The sequence below is a fragment of the Scatophagus argus genome, chromosome 6 (genome assembly GCF_020382885.2).
Source record: "Scatophagus argus isolate fScaArg1 chromosome 6, fScaArg1.pri, whole genome shotgun sequence".
Lineage (NCBI taxonomy): Eukaryota > Metazoa > Chordata > Actinopteri > Scatophagidae > Scatophagus > Scatophagus argus.
The window spans coordinates 6,929,334-6,955,613 of NC_058498.1; the positions used below are offsets into that span (position 1 = coordinate 6,929,334).

General features: G+C 40.7%; 2 protein-coding genes across 2 annotated transcripts; one reads left to right on the top strand and one right to left on the bottom strand.

Annotated features, from left to right (window-relative positions):
• Positions 1–1,414: 1,414 nt before the first annotated feature.
• Positions 1,415–20,431, bottom strand: pla2g4ab (phospholipase A2, group IVAb (cytosolic, calcium-dependent)). Its single transcript, XM_046391988.1, has 19 exons — positions 20,083–20,431; positions 18,424–18,539; positions 17,304–17,385; positions 16,925–17,073; positions 16,483–16,596; positions 16,272–16,309; positions 14,917–15,061; positions 12,773–12,909; positions 12,170–12,392; positions 11,813–11,927; positions 10,618–10,755; positions 10,405–10,494; positions 9,026–9,091; positions 7,554–7,684; positions 7,281–7,392; positions 6,731–6,915; positions 6,442–6,631; positions 4,952–5,109; positions 1,415–3,830 (listed from the first exon to the last, which is right to left on the bottom strand). The coding sequence occupies exons 2-19, from the start codon at positions 18,439–18,441 to the stop codon at positions 3,672–3,674; spliced, it is 2,250 nt and encodes a 749-aa protein (XP_046247944.1). The 5' UTR covers positions 18,442–18,539; positions 20,083–20,431; the 3' UTR covers positions 1,415–3,671.
• Positions 20,432–21,335: 904 nt separating this feature from the next.
• On the top strand, positions 21,336–26,002 carry ptgs2b (prostaglandin-endoperoxide synthase 2b). Its single transcript, XM_046392353.1, has 10 exons — positions 21,336–21,543; positions 21,745–21,861; positions 21,952–22,095; positions 22,231–22,374; positions 22,675–22,856; positions 22,988–23,071; positions 23,163–23,409; positions 23,822–24,108; positions 24,217–24,364; positions 25,000–26,002. Exons 1-10 carry the CDS (start codon positions 21,363–21,365, stop codon positions 25,410–25,412), a joined length of 1,947 nt encoding a protein of 648 aa, XP_046248309.1. The 5' UTR covers positions 21,336–21,362; the 3' UTR covers positions 25,413–26,002.
• Positions 26,003–26,280: the final 278 nt, after the last annotated feature.

Genomic DNA, 26,280 nt, shown 5'->3' on the forward strand with positions numbered 1-26,280 from the left:
GTTTTGTAACATCACATCGAACTGTTGTTGAGATTATCATACTGGTGCTGCACATGTCTTTGCCTTTGATGTGTATTGGTGTGGAAGCAGCCGCGGCCTAGAGGTTGGAGAAGCAGCTTGTGATCGGAGGGTCACTGGTTCGATTCCCTCCACTGGATGGGCAGGAGAAGTTTGGGTGTGGTGGAGTGATTAATGCGAAACAAATGCTCCCCAGTTCCTCCATTAGCTGGCTTGAGCAAGGCACTTAACCCCCCCAATATGCTCCCCGGGCGCTTGATGCTGCCCACTGCTCCTGTGTGTGTTTCACACACTGAATTTGAGGCATGAAACTAGAAACTGACAAGCACTAAGCATAAAAGAGATGAGAAGCAGTTTTGCACAGCGCACAGTTTAATGTGCATCTAAACGGTCACTCAAATGACAGAATCTTCTCTCTTGCTTCTACTTTTATCAACCCATGCAGATAGTTTTAGTTCGAGGTTTGCGATATCTCATTTTTGTTCCCACCCAAAGGCTTTTTTTTTTTTGGTTCAAAGATTTATTGACTGACTTATTAAACATAACAAAACTGCATGTGGGACAAGCCAGAGCTCATTTATTTATTAAGGATAAATTATACCACAATATAGAATAAAATGCAATAGGAAAAAAGGGTTCAACTCCGCTCTGCTCTTTTTTTCGGTCTCTTTCTCCCGGAGTCTCTTCATGGATATGTAACACTGACACACTGTGACATAATGTCAACATCACAGACATAATCACTGAACATTTTGACTTAACATACACATTTACTTGTACTTGAGATTTGACTTTGATTTGATGATGTGCATGCAAAGCTTTGGCGCTGTGTCCATTTGTAGTCTGTTTACAGATATATTAAACCTGTGCCTTTTATATCGATATTTTCTGCCCTCTTGGCTTCTTTGTACTGCAGGTGCAGCAAAACGTTTCCCCTCAAAATAAATAAAATATTGTCTTAAAATGTTAATATTAAAGCCATTCATTCAATACGATCTAACAAACTTTTAACAGGATGATAAAAAGGAATAAGAATTATTTTTATAATAATTCCCGGGAACCAACTCTGAGAATTGTGCTCAGGGTGTTCATTTGTGAATGTTGATGTGAGGTGACCTGACAACAGGCAAAATAAATCCCCTGACAGAGATATGGTGATAAGTTAGACAGACCACCTGAAATTTCACATCTCTGCTGTGGATTCTGTGTGTGTCCAGCACACACACTGAAGTCTACATGTCTAAAAATTTGTTGAGATGTTCTCACAGAACAATCCCGTCAAACAGCCAAAACAAACAAAAGAAAAGCGAACATGCTGAAACTGAACTTGTTCCTCTAAGTTTTTCAGGATGAAGGAAGGGTGTCGAATATTTTGTCAGAAAACATTACACGCATAATAAATTCTCTCTTTTATTATCATCCTTTTACGATGCACACAAACATTTTGCATGGCGTTCTGCCAGTTATAATACAGTCAACGATCACAGGAGCATTTATGTACGTCTTGATTCGCAAAAAATTTCGCATATCAAATATCTGTAAACATTAACAAAGATCCTAAAAATGTGATATGAGAAAAAACATTAAAAGCTAAAATGACTACAACTCATGTATGCTTTCTAAACTAACAAACTTAATGCTTCAAAGTAAATAAAAATATAACTTGATGGCACAGAGACTGACAAGATGTCGCCATAAAATGATCAATACTTAGTATAAACTTTGTCTTAAAGGAGCATTTCAACATTTTGTACATATGCATAAATTATGCTTTTTCTGTGAACTGACCTCAAAGAAAACATTGATGCCGATCTCATACTTGTCTGTTACAGTTTAGCTTAGCTTAAGGACTGGAAACAAGGTGGAACAGCTTGGCGGCCTGTCTCTAAAGGTAAGATAATGCTCTTACCTGCAACTCATACCTTGTTTTATGTTTGTTATTTTAATACATTTTAATTGTGATGCATTTGGACAAAACCAAGTTAGATGTTTCCCCCTGTTCGTGGTCTTCGTGCCGAGCTAAGCCAACTGACTGCTGGCACAACTTGAACTTCAACCTCATTCAGCCACAAATAAATGAAAGCATACAAATGCTTCCCTCAAACACAAAGGAATGCTGTGATGCTACAGGAAAACATGCAAATACAGACACAAACGATCTGCCAAAAAACAACAAAAAAAAATCAACATAAAGCTGCAAGTTGCAAAGGTTCGCCGGTCGCGAATCCCTGCAGTAAAATTCCAGAATATTTCTTTGTTTGTGTTCTCAGTTTCTAGCGGCAGGGCTGAAACATGAGCAAATAGGGGTCAAAAGTGCTTCAGTGTAAAATTCCACTGCTCTGTGTGTGAGCTCTGCCAGGGCCCTTGCAGGTATTGGTGCAGTGTGTCAGATTCCAGGCCTCCACTGCTGCAGGTGTAGGTGTAGTGTGTAAAATTTCACTGAACGCCGCCGAGAGCCGCTGTTTTCAGGTGCGAGCGGGTCTCGTGATCGCACTCACCCCTCCACCCAGACCTCCCTCGCTCTGACCTAAGCTCCACTTCACTGTACAGGAGGGAGGGGGGGAGGTGGCGTTTGAAGAGTCCTGCGGCAAGTTTGGATTAGCTGCAGGAGGAAATGGCCTGAGAAAAACAAACTGTGCTTGTGTATCAAATGCAGTCTGAAACAACACGGTCAGGAAAAATAAACACACCTTTATCCCAATGGAGAGAAGCATAGTGGGAGAGGGCGAAGAAGTGGGGCTGTTTCTATGGTGTCGAGTTTTGTTTTTCCAAAATGGTGGCTTTAATATGAGACACTCCCTGCAGGAGAGCAGGGAGTGCTCCTTCCCTGTAGGTGGAAAAGCATCATTGAGATGTTTGAGGTATCCAGACGGGATGCACTCGGCGTGTTTAGGAGTTGTCATCAAACAAAACCAATGGTTACAAGCTCCTCTTCCATGTTCTAAAAAAGGATTACATGTTTAGACGAGCCACCCGGCAGAAAAAAAAAATAGTAAAAACACGACCATTTGCACGCTCTGTAGTCGCGCATTCAATGTGGAAAGTTCAGCTAACAGGTACAGTACAGGTGAGGCTTTTTACAGAGCATTCACGTAACGCAAAGCACAACTCAGAGAGCGAAGATGCAAATGTAGCGTTGCTGTAGGCAGCATGAACCGAAGCCAAGAGGCGTCCACATTCACATCATGAATGACAGGCAAGTGAATGAGCGCATGGATTTGAATGGAACATTTCTTTCAAACATGAAGAACAAAGAGATGGTACAGTTTGAGATACGTAGGAAATGCCCCAAAAATAAAGAAACTACTCAAACAATCTTCTGTTGTTTGTGATGCAGCCAGACATTAGCTGCAGCGCTCAGTACATGTTGATCCAGTCTTTATCAGCTGTTTGTGGTCAGTAGACACCAACAGTTTCCCCAGTAGCCACGTTGGTGCATTAAGCCACACGTTCTTGTATATGAAAGGCTTTTACCAGTAAACGTTAAGGTTGTTTACAAAATTAAAAGTGTGATAAAAAAAGTATACATATAGAAAAGAGATCAACATGATGGCATTTTCCAAAAAGAAAATGCTTTACTTTAAGACAGAATCTAAACAACAAAAAAAAAAAAACCCTAAAGTCCACTTTAAGTCTTCAAGTTCAAGATCAAGTTACTGGTTATCGTTTCCCAAAAGATTCCACGGTTTTACCCGAGGATCACTTTTGAGAAATTTCTTTTTTGGGATCTCACTGAGGGCGAAAGGAAGGGAGCGGCACAAGGGGTTCTCCTTCCGGGATACGATGCAGTCCTTGATGGCTTCTTTGATCACCTACAGAAGACAAATACAGGGATTAAAATCCAAATGCCATTTTCTGTTAGTCAGTATGTATCATCAGTGAGGAAAAGTCACCATTACATCAAATCCATGAAGCTATACTGTATTTCAAAAGCTCAAACAGTTTTATCAAATGTAAAATCGGCAGGTTCCCTGGTGATTTCACTGTCATCCAACAATGCTGGAGATACACCTGGGACACCAGGCCATTACACCAACAGGGACGTTAATGACATTACGTTCTAAACACACACACAGCTTTAACAGTTCTAACAGCTTCCACAAGATGTTGGAGTTTTTTCTGTGGGAATTTTTGCCCATTCATACAGTAGAGCAGAGGTCAGACACTGATGTTGGACTAACAGGTCTGGCTCACAATCTCTGTTCCAGTTCATCCCAAAGGTGTTGGATGGGGTTGAGGTCAGGACTCTGTGTGGGCCAGTCAAGTTCTTCCACACCAAACTCATCCAACCATGTCTTTATGGAGCTTTGCTTTGTGCACTGGGGCACAGTCATGCTGGAATAGAAAAGGTTCTTCCCCAAAACTGTTGCCACAAACTTGGAAGCACAGCAGTATTGTCCAAAATGTCTTGGTGTGATTTGGTGTGAAGATTTCCCTTCACTGGAAGTAAGAGGCTGAGACCAAACTCATAAAAACAGCCCCATAAAGAGCTATGAAAATATCTTATCTGTAGGTTTTTCTGAATGAACTGACCTGACCTTCAGCTGAAATCAAACACGCTGTATCACATTTGATTCCTTACTTAGCAGGGAAGTGAGTCAGAGACAGTAAGTGAAAGTCAATCTGACCTCTCACTTTGACACACCTGTAAACTAGACAAGACGTGTAAGATCCGGTCCTTTGGCATTTGCAGTGTTTAGTGTTGCTCAACAAACTGATATTTGTGTAGCGACAACGCAAAAATTAAAAACTTCCCCACTGACAACACTGAATGAGGGTAGATTAACAATGAATGCCCGAGGGGATGATCAGGCCATCTTCAAAATCACTTTTTAATCCTCTGATGTAACTGCAACATTTGCCCTACACATCACTATTGTTTCCCAACGTTTGATGCTAGAAACCGCATTCACACCACAAGGGCAGAACTGACCTCCAGGTTGTTGAGAGTGTTGAACTCCATCAGGTTATGAAGTCTGGTGAAGGCCTCGTTGGAGTACTGGAAGTTGAAAGTGGAGAATGGTGACTCGGGGTCGTCAAAGATGTCAAAATCAGCCAACTCTTTCTCCTTCTCAGTCTCCCTGGGAACACCTGCAAGAAAATTAAAAAGTAAGATAGTTAAAAAGTACATTTAAAAAACTCCCTTTTCACAATAACTCCACTGGAACGGAAACAGAGTTGATTTTGGGGTTCAAAGATATGATACGTTGGCTATATGTAAACAGCAGCTGATTGGACAGTCTCACTTTGAGGTCCATTCTTCTTCTTCTTTTAATTGTTTTAATAATAATGGTTGTTGTTAATTTGATTTGATCAAAAATGAAGTTTGAGCCTCAGATTTTCAGCACACGGGCCTGAGCACTCAGGTTTGTGATTTTCTTTGTTTTAGCTACGATAAATTCTCCACTTTGAGCGGTTTGTCACTAAAGAAGATGGCAGGAGATTATGTGTAAAGTGAGAACTTTATAGTGGATTTTCCCACTGGAAATTAAAGTGGAATTTAGTTAGTTTAATTACTTTATAAGATAAGATAAGATAAGATAAGCTAAATAAATTACAATGTTATAGCAGCAAACAGGATATAGAGGGTGCAAAGCATGCAAGGATAAGGGAAGGATGAGCACTAAAAAAAGAATAAATGCACAGAAAACAAGTACCTGCAGCTGTACACAGTACAGAAAAGAAAAAGACTATTCACGCTAGAGTCTCTCAAGTTATGATTAGTGGATGGATTGATTATTGTACCGATTTGTTTCAGGAAAAGACTAAGTATGTATGTACTGATCCTAGTAGTAGTGTTACATGAGTATAATCTTAAGGTACTTTGTTTTTTCTAGTAAACCGACAAGAAGTCCATTTAAGGTGTAATTTCCTTCGGATGTCCTTTGGATTTGAGTGTAAAAAGCTTATGTAACATCCATAAACAGACAGCGGAAATATGTGGGCTGATGACCTAGTGAATGTAAAGAGGCAGCAGTGGAGATGTGGAGATGTGGTGTTAGTGTGTCTTTGTGTGGCTCGTGATATATGACCTGTTTACACACAGATCTCTCCCACTGGAGCGAGAGATTCCCTATCGGCACCTGGCTCCTTAAGGAACCATAATTCAACCCGAGCAGCTCATAAAACACACATCACCGCATGCACACACAGTCACACTGAAGGTATGTTTAAAGGCAGACACGTTATTTCCAGCACAACACCTCCGCGAGCTGAGACATTTTTAATGGGGTCACTCAGATGAGGGGCCCAACCTTTGGCCACACATGAAAAACTGTGGTTGAGTTCCAGTGTGTAATTTCGAGGAAGAGATGCCTCATGTGCAGTGACGGCAAAACAGAATTACTATAAAAACAAAAAAGGGCTTTGGCATATTTTCCTCCTCACACACGTGTGGAAACCTCCATATATGTGCATACTTACCAGGTGCTTTGAATTGCCTGAAGTTGATGTTGACCAGGACAAAGTGGATGACGGTTGGGCAGTTCTTTTCCCCTTTTTTTGGTTTGAATACGTAGCATTCCTTCAGACCCTCGCGGTCAAAGACTCTGGGGTCGATCTTGGGGAACGGAAGCTTGTTCATTCGAGCCCACTTTTCCGCCAGCAGAAGCTCCTGTGCCATACATTAACAAATGAGGAAAAAAATGTGTTCGTGATTCCCTTGCTTGCACAAATAATTTTTAGCATTTCATGACTGTGAAAAGACTCTGACTTTGAATGGAGGGCTGGAGTCGCTGGGTCGCGCAGAAAAGTCAAAGGAGATGATGAGGTCAACGCCACGCTGCGGACGCAAGATGAGAGGGTAGGGCAGGTTGTAGGTCAGGCCGCTGTCCACCACATGGATCTTCTTACTCTTCACGTCCAGAGGCTCGTAAATACGATCAAACTCATCTGGGTCTGAGAAAATCGTACTAAATGAAAATCACGCAGGAACATGATTGGACCATGATTTCCATAGATAAAATTCATTCGGTGCGACCCGATCGTTGGCTGTTTCAACTGAGTAATGACTCACCTGTTCAGTGGAAGTAAAGTACTATTGGAAAACTGTTGAAACCACACCTTTCAGTAGCACTTAATCTATCGCAGCATGTAATATGAACAAAGTCCCTTTCAATGATTAATCAACAGAGAATTATCAACTGTTCCCCCTGTTTTATTTCAACTCACTGATTCAGTTTTCCAACCCATGACTTTAATGTTTTGACCGCAAAGATTCAGTATGAGAGCAGTGGATTGTGACAGTTATTCATCCTTCTTACCTGTGACGGCATCCACTTCCTCCTCAGGTGTAGGGGCGTGACACGTGACTTCGCTGACTGGAGAGAACGGCATGTTTGTGTTCAGGTTCAGGCCCAACATGAAATTATGAACCTGGAAAAGGGGTGAGATGGGTTATAGAGGGAAAAAGAGGCAGATTTTATGAATCTGAATATAAGAAAAAGCGAAACAAGAACGCAGCTAGAGCACATACAGTGTTCTGTATGAAGCGTTACATAATTTCATGGTTTTCATTGATGAACACATTCAGGTACCTTCCCGGCCCGGCCCTCCCTTGTGTTGAATAAAGCAGAGTCACTGAAGAGCGACGTAAACATTCGCTGCACCCAACTAGCCTGAGCTGTGCGATGGTACTCGTCTTCTGCCTCTTGGTTCTCCGTCCCACCTGGACATGAAAGTAAGGACAGAAAATATAAAGTAAAATGTTGTAACTGTGGATCAGAATCTTTTTTCTGCACTAGAACTCGGAGAACTAAATCAAAAATGGTTACTTAAATGCCTAAAATACATAATTATTAAAAACAAACAACATACAGATCACAAAAATCAATCACCAGTTTAGCTTTCAGCATGTAATATAATATATCTGAATGACCTGTTTCATGCTTCTCTCAGCCTCTAAAAAAGAATTTATAATCTTTTCAAAGCCTTTGAACAACAGTTAAGTTTGACTGAATCCTGTGTCGAGTGACGGACACAGTAATTTCTTCAACGTTACTAAAATGAAAAGGTGCTTTGAGACTTTGTGAACTTGGTTTTGAATTGTTTATACCTGCAGTGGTAAAAGTGTGTCTTAAAATCATATTTTAATATTCCAATTTCTGATTTAATTCTTTGTCGACATTAATAGGATACCGAAAAACCCAAAGGACTTGGAGCTTTAAAAAGAGAACAAGAGCTGCTTTGGTTTGAGGCCTCAATAAAATCACCTTTTCAGTCAACTGCCCTCAAGCACTGTGAATATTTGAGGCATTTTTACAAACCTGGAAGGAACAACAAACACCTCTCCATGCTCCCATATTCAGCTTAACAGCCTCATAAGTCCCTCAGGACTTGATGGAGACCAAAAACAGAGCTAAAAGAGGGTAAATGTTGGACTTATGTTCAAGCATCCAAAAACACAACTTCAGATGAATTAATGTTGCTCGATAACTTATGGAATTGCACTTGTTTGCCGACAAGTTTAGCCAACTTAAAAGGTGACGATATGTCAGTTTTGTGTACACAGGTTTTCAGGGGCTTTAAAGTTACTATATAAGGTTGAAACAACAGGAAGCAGAGAGGATTTTATAACTCTAAGTCCGGGTCCCAGACTATTAAAATAAATTTTTAATATTTTTAATGAATTCTTTTCATTCCATCTTCATAATCAAACAATTTGAAACAAAACTAGAACACTCCTTGTCCTCCTCCTTACTCTTCATTGTCTATGTATGGTTACTACGTTGTCACCAACACTTCGAAGTTAAGGCCCAGCGTATCAGAACTTGTTCCTGTCTTGACACTAACCACAGTGGCTCTTCTGATGTTGCTGTGTCACACTAACAGAAAAAGACTCACAAGGTGTTAAGGCGTCAATTTCCCTCAAACCCAACAAGGTGTCAAAATGTTTACTAAACAACATTCAAAGCCACATATCTCACGCACCATAATAAATGTTATCATGCGGCATAATAAGGCCTCTGTTTGTAACTTCCCCATGTGAATCATGCATTTCTCAGCTCACCTTTACGTGGCTCGTCGTCATTATCCAGACTGTCTTCTCCAACGATGTGCTGTGGTTTGATCTGCTCTGTAAGACACAAGACAGCTCCGCTCATCAGGTTACAACACGTTAGTCTGATTTATATGCACATTAACATTGTACCTGACATAAAGTTTTGTTCAGTTATGTGACATTATCAAATTCACAAAGTCTATTGTTTAGCTCTATCAAAATAAGCCCTCAGAGAAATGCAATACGCCTGATAAACTAATACATTCTTAAACTGGGCGGAGATGTTCTTAGCACTTTTTGTACAACCAGCGCATTGTCACAGTGCGTCTGAATGTTTAAAGGTCACCCCAAACAAACGGTCCAACCAAAACAAACATCCGATGACCTGTCAAAATAATCACAAGAAGCTGATACCTTCCAAGTGTTGTGGCAACATCACACACACACACAAACACACACATACACATACACACACACACACACACACACACACACACACACACACACTCTACACATTTTAAATCTATTGAGACAATTTTAGTTTGGCTATTTTTAGAAGCTGATGGTGTGTGAAAGTATTTCTGGCATGAAACAAAGAAGCAAACTTGGGAAATGACAGACAATAGGATCAGACTCATCTGAATGTCAGTTTCAGGGGTGACCGCTGCAGACCAAAGACAATGACATCATCTGCAAACATACACCCTCACCCATTTGTTTAAAGCACCTTTGGCACACATTTCGGTTGATGTTCGAGACATGTTTCAGGATCCACAATTTCAAAATGTACTGTTGCATATGCTTCAAAGATCTTTGACATTTGGCCATTTTTTTCTGTGCAATAATTAATGTATTAGCAGATAGATCTAAGTGTAGAAAATATGTTTTGAATTAGCCAAAATATAAATATATTTATGAGCTGAAATTGTCATTTTGTTAACATAATACTCTTAAAAAAGACTTATTATTAAGACTCATTGTGAATATATATTGTTTCTTAAAAATTTTGGCTCGTTGTTTTAATTTGATTGATACAACTGACAAGACCAGCAAAAAATCATCATGAATCGGCAACTGAAAGTCCTATTTTTTACCCGGCTATAGTAGTGGGTAAAAAAACATATACATATATATATATATACATATATATATATATATATTATGGTCCATTTAGTGGCTATTCATACTGCATGGGTCAAGAATGAACTCAATTCTGAAGGCAGCTTGGCGACTGAGCAATCCGCAAGTGAAGATCATGTAATTGACTGAATGCCACTGAACAGATATATGGACCTTGTGGTGAGATTGTTTTGTCACTTATTGAATCTCTGTGCTCTTGCAGTCAATCAAACAAAACAAATGCAGAAAGAGAAGCAGCGAGAGATTACCTAACTCTTCCTCCATAGTGCTGCCACCAGCCGTGTCTTTGACTCCCAGCACTCTGTTGAACAAGATGGAGAAGGCGCTGCCCCATACACCTGACACAAGGAAAACGTACGTACATTATCAGGTTTATTTTATTAATCAGTTCTTATTATTATCATTTATTAATGGAAAATAATTTGACTGTTTAGTGGCAGAGACAAGAAGATGTTTCTCACCCATCAGAAAATGAAGAGGGTTTTCCTCATATTTCTTTACAACAGTTCCCATGAAGAACTTGCTTCCAAACAAGTCGGGGGTCATAAAGGTACCATATTTTGCCATCCCAATTTCATATGGGCTGAACTCCACCCAGTCTGCAGGTCGAAACCTCAGTGTTAATGTAACAGAAACATAACAGATTTTTCGAACCAACATGATTCCCATCATCATGAAATACTTTACGATTTCTGCATGTGTTCCTGTCTTTGAACATGAAATTAAACAGCTTCTGTACTGTGACAACGAAACAAGAATTCAGTCTTGATTTTTGTCAAGAAAAAGGTTCCTTTGATTAACCACAGGAACAATTGTGTAATAAACTGTATAAACAGATGTTATTTGTTGTGGTTTCTGTTTTTAGTCCAAGTAGTACTGACTAATCACATTTGAATGGCCTTTAATCACATGCAAGTAGACAATGTGTGTCAAGAGCAAAAGAACAGAACGCTTTGGCCGCAATGCATTCTCCGACAAGGATTTAGCTTTTGATCATCCTCACCTTTTCTGCATTCATATGCAGATAGCTTCTTACAGAGACAGGTGAGTTTACAGCTCAGGACACTAATCTGACTGGAAACAATGACTGGTGCACAGAAGAGTGAGCCTTGTCAAGGACATCTGGCAACACCAGAAGCCCCAAAACATTCACCGTTGCCCCCAGAGGTTAAATCGTCGAGATAGAGATTGTATTGTCGTCCAGCAAATGAGAATATAACGATTTCTTTGAAAATGCAGCTTGAAGCTAAATCTGCTCGGAGTTAGTCCCCTATTTACTGTTGCAGAGTAGCTCCAGAAACTGCCTAAAGGACATCACCAGTTGCGGTGCAGCAACACCAACAATGAGGAAGTACTCTACAAGAAGGGACTAACCCACCGTCTGCCATGATGTTGTGCATATGTGCACTGTGCACTGCTGTACAACAATTGCCATCACAGAGCTGTCATTAGTAGACAGCCCACCACGTAATGATATCCTCTCTGTGGTGGCGGAGCAGTTTTTGTTAAGGAAATGGGTCCTGCTATCAGTTTGCATGTGGCCAAACTTATTTGATTATCTCTAGTTATTCATTACATCTGCAAAATAGTTCTATGAGGGACGTGAGGTCGATGCAACACACAAATTAACATAAATGCACAAAGACAGATATTTACCAGCAAACATGAGCTCAGAAACATCTGGCTTGACATGCAGACATGTGAAGAGAGGAAGAGGACTCTGGGCCTGGTTTATTTTCTCCTGGATGCTACTTAGCTTGATGTCCATCCTCTGGTTAGAGAGAAAAAAGTCTTTGAATCTTTCAATTTAAAAATGTAGGGGAAGAAAAACAGCACGAGTTGAACATAAAAAGCTTAAATAAACTTCAGGCAGGCTGTCATTTCAAAAGAAAAGAGAGGAAATGAAATGTGAATATAAAGGAAGTGGAGGATTTAGGAACTATTGAGCTCTAGGAGATGGAGAAATGAGAGATCCCATCAAAATCAAAACAACAGCTGTCAGGTGACTCTTACCGCAGGTATAAGCGTTTCTCCTATAAGCATACCGAAAACATCGGTAAACGTAACAGGCTGCCCTGTGGCCTTTTTGCTCCAGAGGGCATGGATGTAGTTAGTGATGTGTTGGGGCAGCAGCAGCCTCAGTGGGTTACTGCTAACTCTGTTCATCAGCTCTTTGTTGATGTCCTTTGGGCCCTTACTTGGAAAGTCAGGGTGTGAGTATAGAGTGGACATGTACCTAAGTGGATAAAGAGAAAAATAAAATGTAAAACGTTGTAAAATCAGTCATTTAATGCTTAAAGTTATATTACTCTGCTGTCTAAAGGTTTATGCAGGAGGTATTGTACTTGTAAGGAAGGTAATCCAATAAGGCACTCCATAAACATGAAGATGTATTCTGAAATAAGCCAGAGATATTCTTTGGCTTTATGACAGCGTCATACCAGCAGAGAAGGTTTGCCAGAGAAGGGAGGAGACAACGCTGAGGTAGCGTCAGAAGGAAAGAAAAGACAAAGGAAACATAACACTAGTAACACACAGAAAGCCAAAATGAGAGAAAGCATCTTAAGTAATATAAGGTGCACAAAAGAGAGGAGAAGAGAGGAAATTAAAACACACCAAGTGGATCCGGAAAGGCCGGCGATGTATGTGGCACAATCCAGGACCCCAGACTCAAACAAGGCTTTCATCACACCTGAGAAGCCGACCATAGCACGGAAACCACCTCCTGAGCCCGCTATGGCGATAACCGGTACCTGTGACATGCACATACACAGCAGAGAGTCACAATTTGAAAAAAAGACATGCTTGATAGCATAAGTATACACTACATAACTACAAGTCTCACAGTCATTCTAGCTCACTCTTTCAGGTTGAGCAACTTCCCTCCTGCGCCTCCACACAGCGAGGGAGCCCTATCAGTTGCATCACGCTTTTGAAACATTGTTTTGAACTTGCGCCTTTGGATTTTCAACTATTTCATAATTCACATTGCGCAACATTGCTTCCTTTCTGGGTTTGTCTGTTGGTCAGTTCTGATATACTTCAGCAAGAGCTATCCTGAGTAGGGAGTTAAGGGATGTTGTAGCAAGTGGGAGGCAGTGTCTGGTTATCTCATTCCTGCGTAGCTTCCGGCATATGTTAGAGACATGCGCAGCCAGACATGGCTGGAGATTACGGCCTGCCTCAAGGGTATCTAGCACAAACCACAACAGTGAGAAAATGAAATTTATCTTAGTTCACAGCAGACGAGCAGAAGTTGGAGCCTTTGTGAGGCTTGCTGTATGGTTTGCTTCCCAGTATGAGAAATGTTGAAGCATTAATAACATAATAAGCAATGTGAGAATTTAGCAGATTTAAATTTAGCAAGTCAGAATCTGGTTACTTTACCTAAGGACCTCAAAGAAGAGTATTTAACGTTTTCTTTCGTTTTCACAAGTAAATGCTACATGTCATAAGTGAATCTGCACTAAAATGAGTGATGTCACAGTAAGCACACATATCACACCCATCTAACCTATATGAGTGTACAACATTACTACAGCAGCTAGCTAGCTAGCTCACGTGGAATTGGCTATTATGTAAGTGGAAAATATGTACAGCATAGGTATTTGGTATCTAGCCTCTGACTCTGCCCAAGAAAACAGCGAAGTTGGCACAACAGGGAGTGGGGAGTGATGCTATTAACTTCCCCTCCATGAGGAATGCAGACAGGTGGAAGCTGGTATGGAGGTGAGGCTTTTGAAATGCTTTAGAGCAGCAGCAGCAGCAGCACATGACAGCATAGCTTTCAGATGAGTGGTGTCACAGCAGGCTAGCAGTGAAACTGTGAATGCAATATACTGCATTCACACCCTGCATATATGAATGAAGGGTGTACGTCATATGCATAGCTGTGGATTGGAGCTGACTGCCTGCTCTAGCTTGCAGGCTTCACTTCCTTAACGTGGCTGTATTTTTGGGAAACACGTTTATTCACTTTTTTTTGCTGAGAACTAGATTACAAGAAATGACATTTATTACACAAAATATAATGTTACAGCCAGCAAGCAGTTGGCGTAAATCGCATAAGACTGGAATCAAATAGAAACAAAAAAAAAAATCTACCTTTTATCTTGTTTGGGAAAAATGTGTTAATCATGAGTTTTAGAAGTACTGCTAGGTAGATTTTGTTATCTATGCATATAACAAGGCTAACTGTTTTCCCCTGCGTGCAGTCTTTGTGCCAAACTACCGTATGCTAATGCTGCTAGCTGTATCTTTACGTTTAAATTTGCATCGACTTTGTTTTTGCACGGGATTACACAAAAAAGATATATTAGGTTTATTAGTAAGCTTAGGACGTATTAGGTGGCTTTTGTTACTCTCTATTGAAGCTTGGCTAATGTTAAACTAATAGCTCATGGCTGTAACTTTATAGGTAAATTTGACAGACAAAAATCGATTTTCTCATCCTCATCTCATCAAGAAATGAAGAAGCGTATTTTCAAAAATGTTACACTAAACCTTTAGATATCCAGTCAAGTCACTCAGCTAAAATATATGAAAATGCTGGAATCTTACAGAATTATTTAACCAAAAGGAAAAAGAGCAGGGAGCTGAGCGCCTTCATGTCAGCTCACAGCAGACACATGTAAAAACGCTTATGAGTATTTGTAGTGATGTGCGAACAGATGGTGAAACGGAGTGCTTAAAATGACATTAATCGGTCGCCTCACAAGTGTTACACAATTGACTGAAAACAGTTTCAGTTCTGTTCCCACCTCCTCTGGAGAGCTGGGAAGGAAACGAGGTTTCTCCATGTCCAGCAGCTTTTTGATGCCCAGCATCACTCTCTCTCGGCGGGTCTGTCTGAATTGCTTCTCTTTGTCACACAGGGCCAGGCTGAACCGCAGGTCCAGGTTGGTACTGCAGAAACAAACAACAGAAACAAGTTTTAGTAACACACCTGACAAAACAGCAGTGTTGTAAAAAGTACACAAAAGTCACACTTAAGTAAAAGTTAAGATGTCTTGCTAAAATATTATTCTGGTAAAAGTACCTGACATTAATCATATTTAAGTATCAAAAGTACATAATACATATATTTACATGCATGTACACCACATACTAAGCATAACTAGCTTTCGGTCTGACCGATCATTGGATCTAATATTCAGGGTTTTTATCAAAATCAGTTTTTTTTTCCTCCGATTGCTGGAAATTATTTTAAAAATGTGCCAGCTTGGATTTTATGGTCGGAGAAGCCGCTTGTGACCGGAGGGCCGCTGGTTCGATTCCCCCCTGGACCGGCAGGAAAAGCTTGGGTGGGTCTTCCCTCCATCAACAACGGCTGACATGCCCTTCAGCAAGGCACCTAACAACCCCTATCCCCCCATTGCTCCCCTAATGCCTGATATGGCAGCCCACTGCTCCTGTGTGTTTCAATGAACTTGCATGTGTGTTCAGTCAGTGATGGGTTAAATGCAGAGAAGAATTTTGGTGTGTATAAAAATATACTGACTAAACTAAGGTTTGATGTTTTAATGTACTCAGTTTCATTTCATCATTGCATATCAAACAATACCTCATGTTCTTACTTCTCTGCTGAAAGGCAAATAATTATGATCTCACTTTGTATGCAGCAAAGTAAAGCATTGATGCTGAAACTGATCGTTATGTCAGATAAGAGCTGCCTTGAGGGTCTGAGGTGACACACACACACACACACACATACACACACGCTTCTCACGCTTTCCTTCTCAACTTCTCATAATTACTAACCCTTCAAGCACGCATGCATGTATGGCATTTCCAAATCCTCCCACTGACCCCTATTCATTGATACCGGGGGAATTATGATGCATTATACCACTTTCACAACCATCCTGCTGTTGCTGAGTCAGAAACTTGTTCTGCATTGAGAAACTGCTTTAAGTTCTAATTTTATACTCTGCACTGCTCCGGGTGAATTCCTATGTAGTGTTGAATACCTGCATATCCTGTGGCAGATAAGTTCACAAGCCTTCATTCATACACAGTATATCCTGCACTGCTAACACCTAAATTAACTTAAACTAAACTTAAATCAATTTTTTAAAAAATTAAATATTGTAGCAGTTTTGATTTGAATACATACCAGATCTCGAGCGACATCTCTAAGTACACTTTGGTTGCCTGTCAGAACAATGAAAAATGTGGTTATTGCCCACTAAAGGAGCTGTTGGTTGTGATTGGTAAAAATATCAACAGGCAAAGTATCATAAACAAAATCAATGAGGTAAAACTTAACTTAACCTAACAAAAAGTAACTCATCATTTGAAAAGTGTGCTGGGGTTGAAAGTCTTACTTTGCCAATGAGAAAAGACTCTGTCTTTGTCTGGCCTACGCTGAGCTTGGTGATGTCATAGGACGCCGTTCCAAGTGTCTCATCCATCACGTAATTGGCGTCCATTAATGTTATCTGCATGGAATAAACATCATAAATTAAACGATTAAATACATTTCAAGAGCTACGCATTAGATTTTTCTGGTATGCATTTTAAGTTCACCTGAACAACTCGATGTAAACAAAGCTTTCAGAAAAGCCTTATTTTATTTATCTTTTTCTCTGATGACCCGAAACTAATGTACTATGAGTCATTATGATCCTAGCTTCCCAGACGGTGCCATTTATCTCATATCAGGTTAAAACAGTACGATGTGTTTATTTGGATTTAAGCCCCATTATATCCCTGCTAGTCATCCTGCACTGGTGCAGTCTGTGCTAGACCATCAAAAGCAGGTCTGACCTCCAGGACATTCTGCTGGTTGGGGTCCAATATGAAGTTAAAGGTTTCGTTCCATTTTGGGTTGATGTCGTTGTCTATGTGCTTGGTCCGCTTTCTGCTCTCGGGGGCCGTTGGGATGAACAACTCCACATATGGATCCGGGGTGTCCACTGCACATACACATTCGACAGTGTTACTGAAAAGCAGTATCCCAAAGTAAAAGTATCCCCATGCTCAGCATATGTACTTTTTGTATTGTTCATGTTGTTGTAAAATGAAATTTTCTCCAAGAAGTCCAGAGAAAATAAACAAACAAACATGCATGTTAAGACTACCTACATGTTAATTAAATGCATAAGGATCACATGAAAGGCAGGTAAAAAGGTGTGTTAAGACTCACACAGGTCACCCAGCGCTCCCTTGGTGACGTTCTCGGCTCGAACAACCGTCACTGTGAATTTGTGAGAAAACTGCTGCTCCACCTGAAATACAACATTGATTCAGTTCAGTTTGGTTCAGCTTTTTCTTTTTTTTTATCAGATGGACATCAGGAAGGTTCTGGGAGGATTTGAGAGAGTCCCTCCTGTTACTATAGTGTACACCCACAAATATGGTAGCACAACGTACTACTAAATACTTTGTATTTAGAGGTAATGCAAAGTATCAGTGCTGTTTACGCCATCTTTCTCACACCCAACTTTGTTTCCCATTACATTAACCCTTGGATAACCAGACAAAATACTAAAAGGACATTTTTTCTCCTCTGCTTCTAAATTTCCAATAGTCTTCCTTTCCTCCACTGTATCTACACCACCACTATTACCAGTAGGAACCTAAGTACGTTATTGGCACCTAATATAGAGAGAAAAATATGGAATATATAAGGTAAAATACATGCATCTTTTCAGGTCATTAAGCTCTGAACAATCCTCCTTTCAACTTTCTGTATTTCTATGTTTTGGTCAGCATAAAGGCTCAATCTTTCTTAAAATATCTTTACATCTGTCAATATTCACTGTATTTTTAAGATGTGACCATTCATGAGGGACACAAGTAGCCTTAAATGAACTGCTTGTTTGTGATGGCCTGTTGCACACCCCAAGTCATGCAGGAGAGAGAATTTGCTTTCAGCCAACCACTTACAAGTCCTTAAAACATAAAGTGCTGTGAGAGATTTCTAGATTTGAAACTGGTCTGTTTTGAGGGCTGTGAACGCAGCTATCAGATAGATGTTCTCATGCTAATCTTTGCCACTTGAAAAGACCTGCACTAACCCTTAGCATGTGCTGCAGTGATAATGAGAAAGACCTTGTTGTTGAGATGTTTGCTGAAATATTTGTACAAACAGTTTCTGCTCTGGAGCAATAAAAATGAGATTCTTTCTACAGTACTGTTCAATGGCCTGTAACCTAAAACAAGCAGTGGAAATGTGTGTTGTAATGTGATTCACTGGAATCTCTTTCTGTCTAAACTTGCCTGTTTTTTTTACTGCACTTACAAGAAATAATACTGATACTCACAATTATGTTGGAAGCCATAGTGTGCTGTCGGGTGAGTAATTCTCAGGAAAGCCTTCGTCAAGATGTGAACTTTAACTCAGGGGAGCATCTCAGTCAAGAAATAGAGCATTTGCAGCCTGGAAGATGAAAGACGGACAACATTTATAGAAAAAGCAGACTAGGGAATGTGTGATGCTCGGACTTTAAAAACACTGATGCACCGTTGTTTTTCTAGGCCTTCTGATAATTACATTTAGCAAAGTAACTGTCAGTCAACGACATATCGGCCTTTTGCATCTTGTCAGTGGAGAAGGGAACTTTGCTGAGCCACAAAACCATGATAAGAGGGCTGGGCCAATACCAGTCATTTATGTCTGTGTGAATGTTAAGTACACCACATGCATGCATGGAGACAATGAGAGAGAATGATGCCAGTGGAAAGTGAAAATGTGGCTGACATGACTGAGCAAAGGTGGTGTGCTTTTTAACTGAGGGCTACTGCACTGTATTATGTGTTGATGGTACATTTGCAGACAAATTTTAGCAACATTACGGCTTCTCTATGATGGCTGAACAAACATATGGTGCTAAGAAATTTGCATGCACAGAGAGAGAGAGAGAGAGTTAGTGTGTGTGTGTGTGTGTGTGTGTGTGTGTGTGTTGGTAATAGCATATCAAGGTCAGCAAATCTTTTCTTAGTTGTTCACCAAAGCGTATCATTACTGAGGGGACTGGGAGCACGTAGAGAGTCTGTGTGTTCACAGCACTGGTCACGTAGTTTGCATCAGTGGTCCAACTTTTTGAAAGTGCCAGTTCATCCTGCCCTTGTTCTGCAGCGTACAAAGGGCACACACAGGCTACTGAGTCCTGTCAGAGACTTTACAGCAACTAAATTTTCATATGAGGATGCAACATGTGAGAGAGGCGCACAGCAACCAGTCATAATGCAAAACAGCAGCTGCAGTAGAAAGTACATAAATAAGGTTTTAAAGGCTTTATAGTACGACTGCTACTGCACAAGCGCAATCCTGTCTGAGACATAAAACACACAGGTTGGAGGTGAAAAAAAAAATAACAACACAAGAATCACTGTGTTTTCCCACCAACAAAACTATGACAAGGAAACGTTATTGCAATATTGTTATTACATATGTTATTACAAAAGTTACTGCAACTCTAGTTTAGATTACAGGTTTCATTCAAAACCTCTTGGGCCACTATAAACAGGTTTTGCTTGATTCTTATTAGCTGGACAGAATGAGGTCAGTTTTGACAAGTCCTGATGGTGTGAGATTGCAACGTACAATGACAGATGATATCATTACCTCATACAATGTAAGGAAGAGATTACAGTGGAAGATACTAGCTTGCAATGATGTAAATATAAAACTAGGGAAGATCAAGACTTCAGCCTCCTACAGCCACCAACATGCTCTATTCATATTGATCTACCATCTTCAGCACTTAAAAGAGGCTAAGGAGAAAGTAAAGTTTTGCTCACTTGTGGTAGCAATAGCGCATTTTCAGTTTCCTTATGCTAAAAGTTGAGTAAAATGAACTGCTCTCGGAGACGCTGCGCTGCTGACCTTCCTCTCTAAATTTCCGTCCAGTCCCAGTTTAAAAAAAACCCACGACACTGTACCTTGAAAAGACAGGACAGATAAGGAAAGATAGCCTTACCTTACCAGGAAAACAACATCAACTCACAAATCCTGAAAAGTGTGTCATGCTGATCGCGAATATCGTTCGATCGCCGCTGGACTGGAGCGGGAGGAGGTGCTTCTTCTCCGTCGACTCACAGTACGCACAGTCGCGCAGTCAGGATAATCGCAAATTAAGGCGTCAGACCTCAAGTGGAAGGAAAGTCTGAAAAACACAAACTACACGGAGAGCTAAAAATGAGTACCTCACACTAAAATGTGTGCGGGGGAGAGTTGCGGAAAACCAAGAGGAGTCAGATTTTGACGGAGGGAAGCTGGAGCTGACGACTCCTCTCCGACCTCTCCAAGTGCGCAACCACCACATGAGGGCGCCTGAGGACAGGCACTGTTGGCAGAATAAAGAGATTTGTTGTGTGTGAATCGGAACATGAAATATGCAGGGTGACAATAAAGCTAAGCAAACTACATTAGTCAAATGTTAGGTTATTTATTTGGTCGGTGCGCTGGCACATGTTTCCAGCCGAACGATGTTTAGGAGACCCTTTGGTTTGGATAGTTGGGTTTGACACAGTTGTAATTTATTAAAGTGCCTCTTCACCCTCAAGTATTGCCACCAGCTGCTCTCAAGAAGTACTGTAAATTCAAGTTATAATTCATTCAGACAAAGCAGAGAGACAGCTGTGCCTGGGCTGTGTGCAGTCCATAGGTTTCACACGGCATGTCGAGAAAGCTTAACACTGACTTCATCTCTTAGAGAAAGCACATCAGCGGGTAACTTATCATGAATCAAACACAAAGCATATTTTTATTTCTCTATGTTTGCCTCTTTAAAAAGTAAGGAATGCAACAAGTCTCTTTTGAAAAATGAAATTTGGTTATACTGCTGTGGAAAGTCTATGTAATCGAGACATTCAGGGGAAATTCGTATCTTTATAATGAGCCTTTCACATTGTAACACTAAATAAAATAAGTTTTGATACAGTAAAAAAAAATTAACTGCTTACTTGTCGTTTTGAGAAAAATACAGCTTTGTCATATGTTTTTAATAAACTCATTTCAGTACTTTATACTGAAAGAATTCCATTGAAAAACGAGAAAAAAGGAAGCGTAAATTAGCAAAAGCCTGATTGCCACTTAATACCTAATTGGGTCTTGTGAAATAAAAAAGAGTCCTCACTGTAAGCTATTAGTAATCGATTGCTTGGTCAGTTGTGTCCATGTGTGTATCACTCATGAAAAAAGGCTGAGCGAAGAGTCACATGATGTCATCATCGCTTATAAACTCGTTCGCCTGTGCGCATGTCTGCACAGTCAAACTCTGAGCCTCGGAGTGAAAAGACTGCTGAGGAGAGAAGAGACAAGAGACTCACAGAGAGACGACAAGGAAAGCGAAAGACGGCTGCAAAAAGTCTGTGGAGTATGAACACATTAACTTTTGCGGTTTTTTTAATGGCACTGGGTTTTCTTCACTGCGAGGCTGGTGAGTAGAGAAAACAGAAAATTATGTCTAAATGCTTGGACGTCAGAATATATTGAAAGTGATTTTAAAAATAATATTCTAACACTACAAGTTTAAGAACGAGCCTTTTTTTTTGGAGAAGTGCGTGATATTTGAAGCCTTTTTCTGACAGATTTGAGTTGGTATTTGAAGTAAAATCTCTACTGACTTTACCCGTTACAGGTAACCCATGTTGCTCAGAACCATGCCAGAACAGGGGCGTTTGCACAGCGCTTGGACCAGACAATTACGAGTGTGACTGCACACGCACAGGATATCATGGACAAAACTGCACCACGCGTGAGTATGAATGGCACACGTGAGGTGTATCTCGAATCAGTTGCTGCTGTGATTTGTTCAATAATTAATTTCCCATTTTGGCCTTTGCAGCCGAGTTCCTCACCTGGATCAAAATGTCCCTGAAGCCGTCGCCCAACACTGTCCACTATCTTCTCACCCACTTCAAGGGTTTCTGGAACATCATTAACAACATCTCATTTCTCAGGGATGCCATCATGAGATATGTGCTGACATGTAAGTGCTTCTACCCGAGGGCAAAACGAGAGCATGGATTGGAAACTGCTTTGTAACAATTTGTACAGCAGTTTGTGGAGTAACACTTGGAGCATTTATACTAATAACAAAATGTTGGTTTTTTTTCCCCTGTAGCTCGATCCCACATGATTGATAGTCCTCCAACTTTCAATGCAGATTATGGTTACAAAAGCTGGGAAGCCTATTCCAACCTTTCCTACTATACCCGCACCCTCCCCCCTGTGCCAGAGGATTGCCCAACCCCTATGGGAGTAGCAGGTGAGTGTGCTTGTGCTGCCTTTGGAAAACCAGTTTTCTCAGATTCTTTAATACTGAGCAAGAGTAACTTGGCCCCATTACAAAGTGGGACTGAGAGTGCGGAAATGTGCTGAGGGAAGACACTGAAACTTGCTCCATCAAGCCAAAACTAAAGAATCCGAAACTGCTTCTTTTGGGTTTTATCTTTAACGTGTTTCAGGAATTTACAACAAAAGTAAACCTCAGTTATAGCTTTTCAGCCTTTAAACTGACATGGTTTTTGATTGTCGCCTGGTATACTTAATGTTCATGTTTCCTTAGGTAAAAAGGAGCTGCCTGATGTTAAGATACTGGCTGAGAAGCTTCTGATGAGAAGAAAGTTTATCCCAGACCCACAGGGTACCAGCCTGATGTTTGCATTCTTCGCACAACATTTCACCCACCAGTTCTTCAAATCTGACATGAAGAAAGGACCTGCTTTTACTGTAGCTAAAGGTCATGGGGTAAGCACATCAGATATCAAGCCACATCAGATTTTAGTCTGAAAGAGAGGCAAGAAAGACCTAATTTGTGAATAAATAGACCAGTTTACTAAAAATACAGCGCATATTAATGCTGTTGTTTTTGCTTTCAGGTGGATCTCAGCCACATTTATGGAGACAACCTGGAGAGGCAACACAAGCTCCGACTTTTCAAGGACGGCAAACTTAAATATCAGGTAAGAGAAGAAACCTGTTGTACTGCAGTTTAAACAGCTTCTGGCCACACTAGTGTCTAACAGCTGCCACCTCTCTTGCATGACTCTGCAGATCCTGAATGGAGAGGTGTACCCCCCAACAGTAAAGGAAGTGGGCGCTGAAATGCACTACCCTCCTCACGTTCCCGACTCTCACCGTTTCGCTGTGGGCCACGAGGCGTTTGGCCTGGTCCCTGGTCTGATGATGTACGCCACCATCTGGCTACGGGAACACAACCGGGTATGTGATGTGCTGAAGGAGGTCCACCCTGACTGGGACGATGAAAGGCTCTTCCAGACCACACGGCTCATTCTGATTGGTGAGTTTAGATCCTGACAATCCTGATAAAAACTTTTCTGTCATGTGGCTGGAAGAATACAGTCCAGATAAAAACATGAAAGGCATGTGATGCTCCAATGTCATGGGACTAATAGAGTTACCAGGGGGGTTTTGATAAGAGGAAGCTGTACTTTTTATTTTGGTAATTACCTGTCAGAAACCACGTAGCACGCAGTGCAAGATTTGATATCTTGGTTAAGGAAACAGGATGAGAAAGAGGAAATATTTAGTTTTCATTAGTGCTTCACTGCATGTTTATATACAATTATAGTCATTCAGAGCAATAAACTTTCATCTGTTTCTCACAAATGATGCTCACATGTAAGCAGGTGAATGTGACCACATGTATGCACATAAAACTAAACTAAAATATTTATTAATCATTCTTGTAGGAGAGACCATCAAGATTGTGATTGAGGACTACGTGCAGCACCTGAGCGGCTATAACTTCAAGCTCAAGTTCGACCCTGAGCTGCTCTTCAACCAGCGCTTCCAGTACCAGAACCGCATTGCATCCGAGTTCAACACCCTGTACCACTGGCACCCACTGATGCCTGATACTTTCCACATTGAAGAGAAAGAATACAGCTATAAGCAGTTTGTCTTCAACACCTCTGTAGTGACCGAGCACGGCATCAACAACCTTGTGGAGTCGTTTACCAAGCAGATTGCCGGACGGGTAAGAACTGTTTGAGCTGTAGTAGCAGCATTTTGATTTAGATCGCAACACAGCTGTCACTGTCTCTGCTTTAAGGCTGATTAACTGACTTTCCATTCATTGTTTTAGGTCGCTGGTGGCCAAAATGTCCCAGGACCTATCATGTATGTGGCCATTAAGTCCATTGAAAACAGCAGACAAATGCGCTACCAGTCCCTGAACGCCTACAGGAAGCGATTCTCCATGAAGCCCTACACCTCCTTTGAAGACATGACAGGTGAGACAAAGCTGAGATCGGTTACAGAGACTTGGAAAGGTTTACGTCAGAGGATTAACAAAGAGGTTTTTGTAAACGTGAAGTCAAAGGAAATGTTTCCTCAGGGCAAATTATTATTTAACTATTAATAGCAATGTCATTGCAGGAATTTAACGCACTGCTTGAGAAAGACTCACAGCCACTACAGAATAGTTTAGCTCATAGATTACTTATTATTAAACAAATGGTTTGGACTCAGTTTTGGTCCCTGACAGCTTTGGAGGTTAGGAATTTATTTGCGTGACTCTTAAGAACCAGATGTTCATTTCATCTTGAGATAGTGTAAGCAGATTGTCATCACAAGAGAGCAAAACTTAAACAGACGAGAGAGGCCCCCTGCTTCAGAGGAGAAGATTTAAGGTTGAACTAAGATGATGGTTGCTGAAAAACAGAAAAACATAAGTATGTGTATGGCAGTAGGAAAAACAAGAAGAAAGAAGTAAAGACAGGAGAGATCATGTTTATCTATTGTCTGCTGGATTTCAATCACCAAGAGGTCATATTTGGTCTATCAGCAAGCTTTGCAGCTACTGAGCGAGTGAGAAAAGCCAGAGTGAAGAGCCAATTAAAACTTTTCCTTCCTTTGTGTTACTCAGGAGAGAAAGAAATGGCTGCAGTGCTCGAGGAGTTGTACGGTGACATCGACGCCGTGGAGCTCTACCCGGGTCTGCTGGTGGAAAAGCCCAGGTCTAACGCCATCTTTGGGGAGACTATGGTGGAAATGGGGGCACCGTTCTCCCTCAAGGGCTTAATGGGAAACCCCATCTGCTCACCAGAGTACTGGAAGCCCAGCACATTCGGAGGAAGCGTGGGTTTCGACATCGTCAACACCGCCTCCCTGCAGAAGCTCGTCTGCAATAATGTCCAGGGCCACTGCCCCGTGGCGTCCTTTCATGTGCCTGACGTTAAAGAGACGGGGTCCATGATCATCAACTCAAGCACATCCCAGTCACGCGGCAGCAACATCAACCCCACACTCATTCTGAAAGAAAGGACTACTGAGCTCTAATTTGTATTCATTTCTCAAATTTTATTACACTATTTTTTTTAATATATGTATTTATTTATTTATTTATTTATTGTCCCGTATTTATATTGCAAAATGAGAAAGCGATACACAAATTTTTATACGATTTTGTACCTTTTCTTGTTGTTGTCAAAGTCTGTGGTTCTGTTTATTTATTGATAGAATGTAAGTACAGTAAGTTATTGTTCCAGTAATGACCTCAGTCACAGGAATTTGCTACTTGAAATTTAGTTTACAGTTTCAGCTACTATTCTGATGTACTTGATCAGAATCAGAATACACCTGATGTAAATTTATGCTCATTCATATGACAACTTAGCAGCTGTGGAACATAGAAGTCATGTTTACATTGAACTTAATGATCTCAACTCTTTTGATCTCATTTAACATACATTTATTTAACATATTTCAGTATTGTTTCGCTGATGTTTTAGTTCTTCAGTCTGTGGGATTTGGTAATCTGAAATGTCATTAATAACCCTGAGTCTAAACTGCACTGTTGTTTTCAGAGTTGTTTGTTAATGAGAAACACCTAATAAATGCTGCCAGGATGTGGAGCACTTTTCTCAAAACTCAGCAGATACTGTGGTGATTTTCACTTTATGACTTTATGACTCTTATTGTATGCATACATTATATAGACAAAAGTAGACACACCCCTTTATGTGGGGCTCAGCCCCTTACTCCCACTGAAGGGAAATCTTAATGCGTCAGCATACCAAGACATTTTGGACAATGCTATGCTTCCAAGTTTGTGGCAACAATTTGGAGAAGATCCTTTTCTATTCCAGCATGACTGTGCCCCAGTGCACAAAGGCCACACAGAGTCCTGACCTCAACCCCATCAAAT

Bases quoted from the DNA above. Each gene is read 5' to 3' on its own strand.
- pla2g4ab (XM_046391988.1), bottom strand. The intron at 16,597-16,924 runs GTCAGACCTGCT...TATTCCATGCAG, and splicing joins ACCAGCAGAATGTCCTGGAG to ATAACATTAATGGACGCCAA. The intron at 9,092-10,404 runs GTAATCTCTCGC...TGTGTCTTACAG, and splicing joins CACTATGGAGGAAGAGTTAG to AGCAGATCAAACCACAGCAC.
- ptgs2b (XM_046392353.1), top strand. From the start codon at position 21,363: ATGTCTGCACAGTCAAACTCTGAGCCTCGGAGTGAAAAGACTGCTGAG. The intron at 22,096-22,230 runs GTAAGTGCTTCT...TTTCCCCTGTAG, and splicing joins CATGAGATATGTGCTGACAT to CTCGATCCCACATGATTGAT. The intron at 23,072-23,162 runs GTAAGAGAAGAA...ATGACTCTGCAG, and splicing joins ACGGCAAACTTAAATATCAG to ATCCTGAATGGAGAGGTGTA.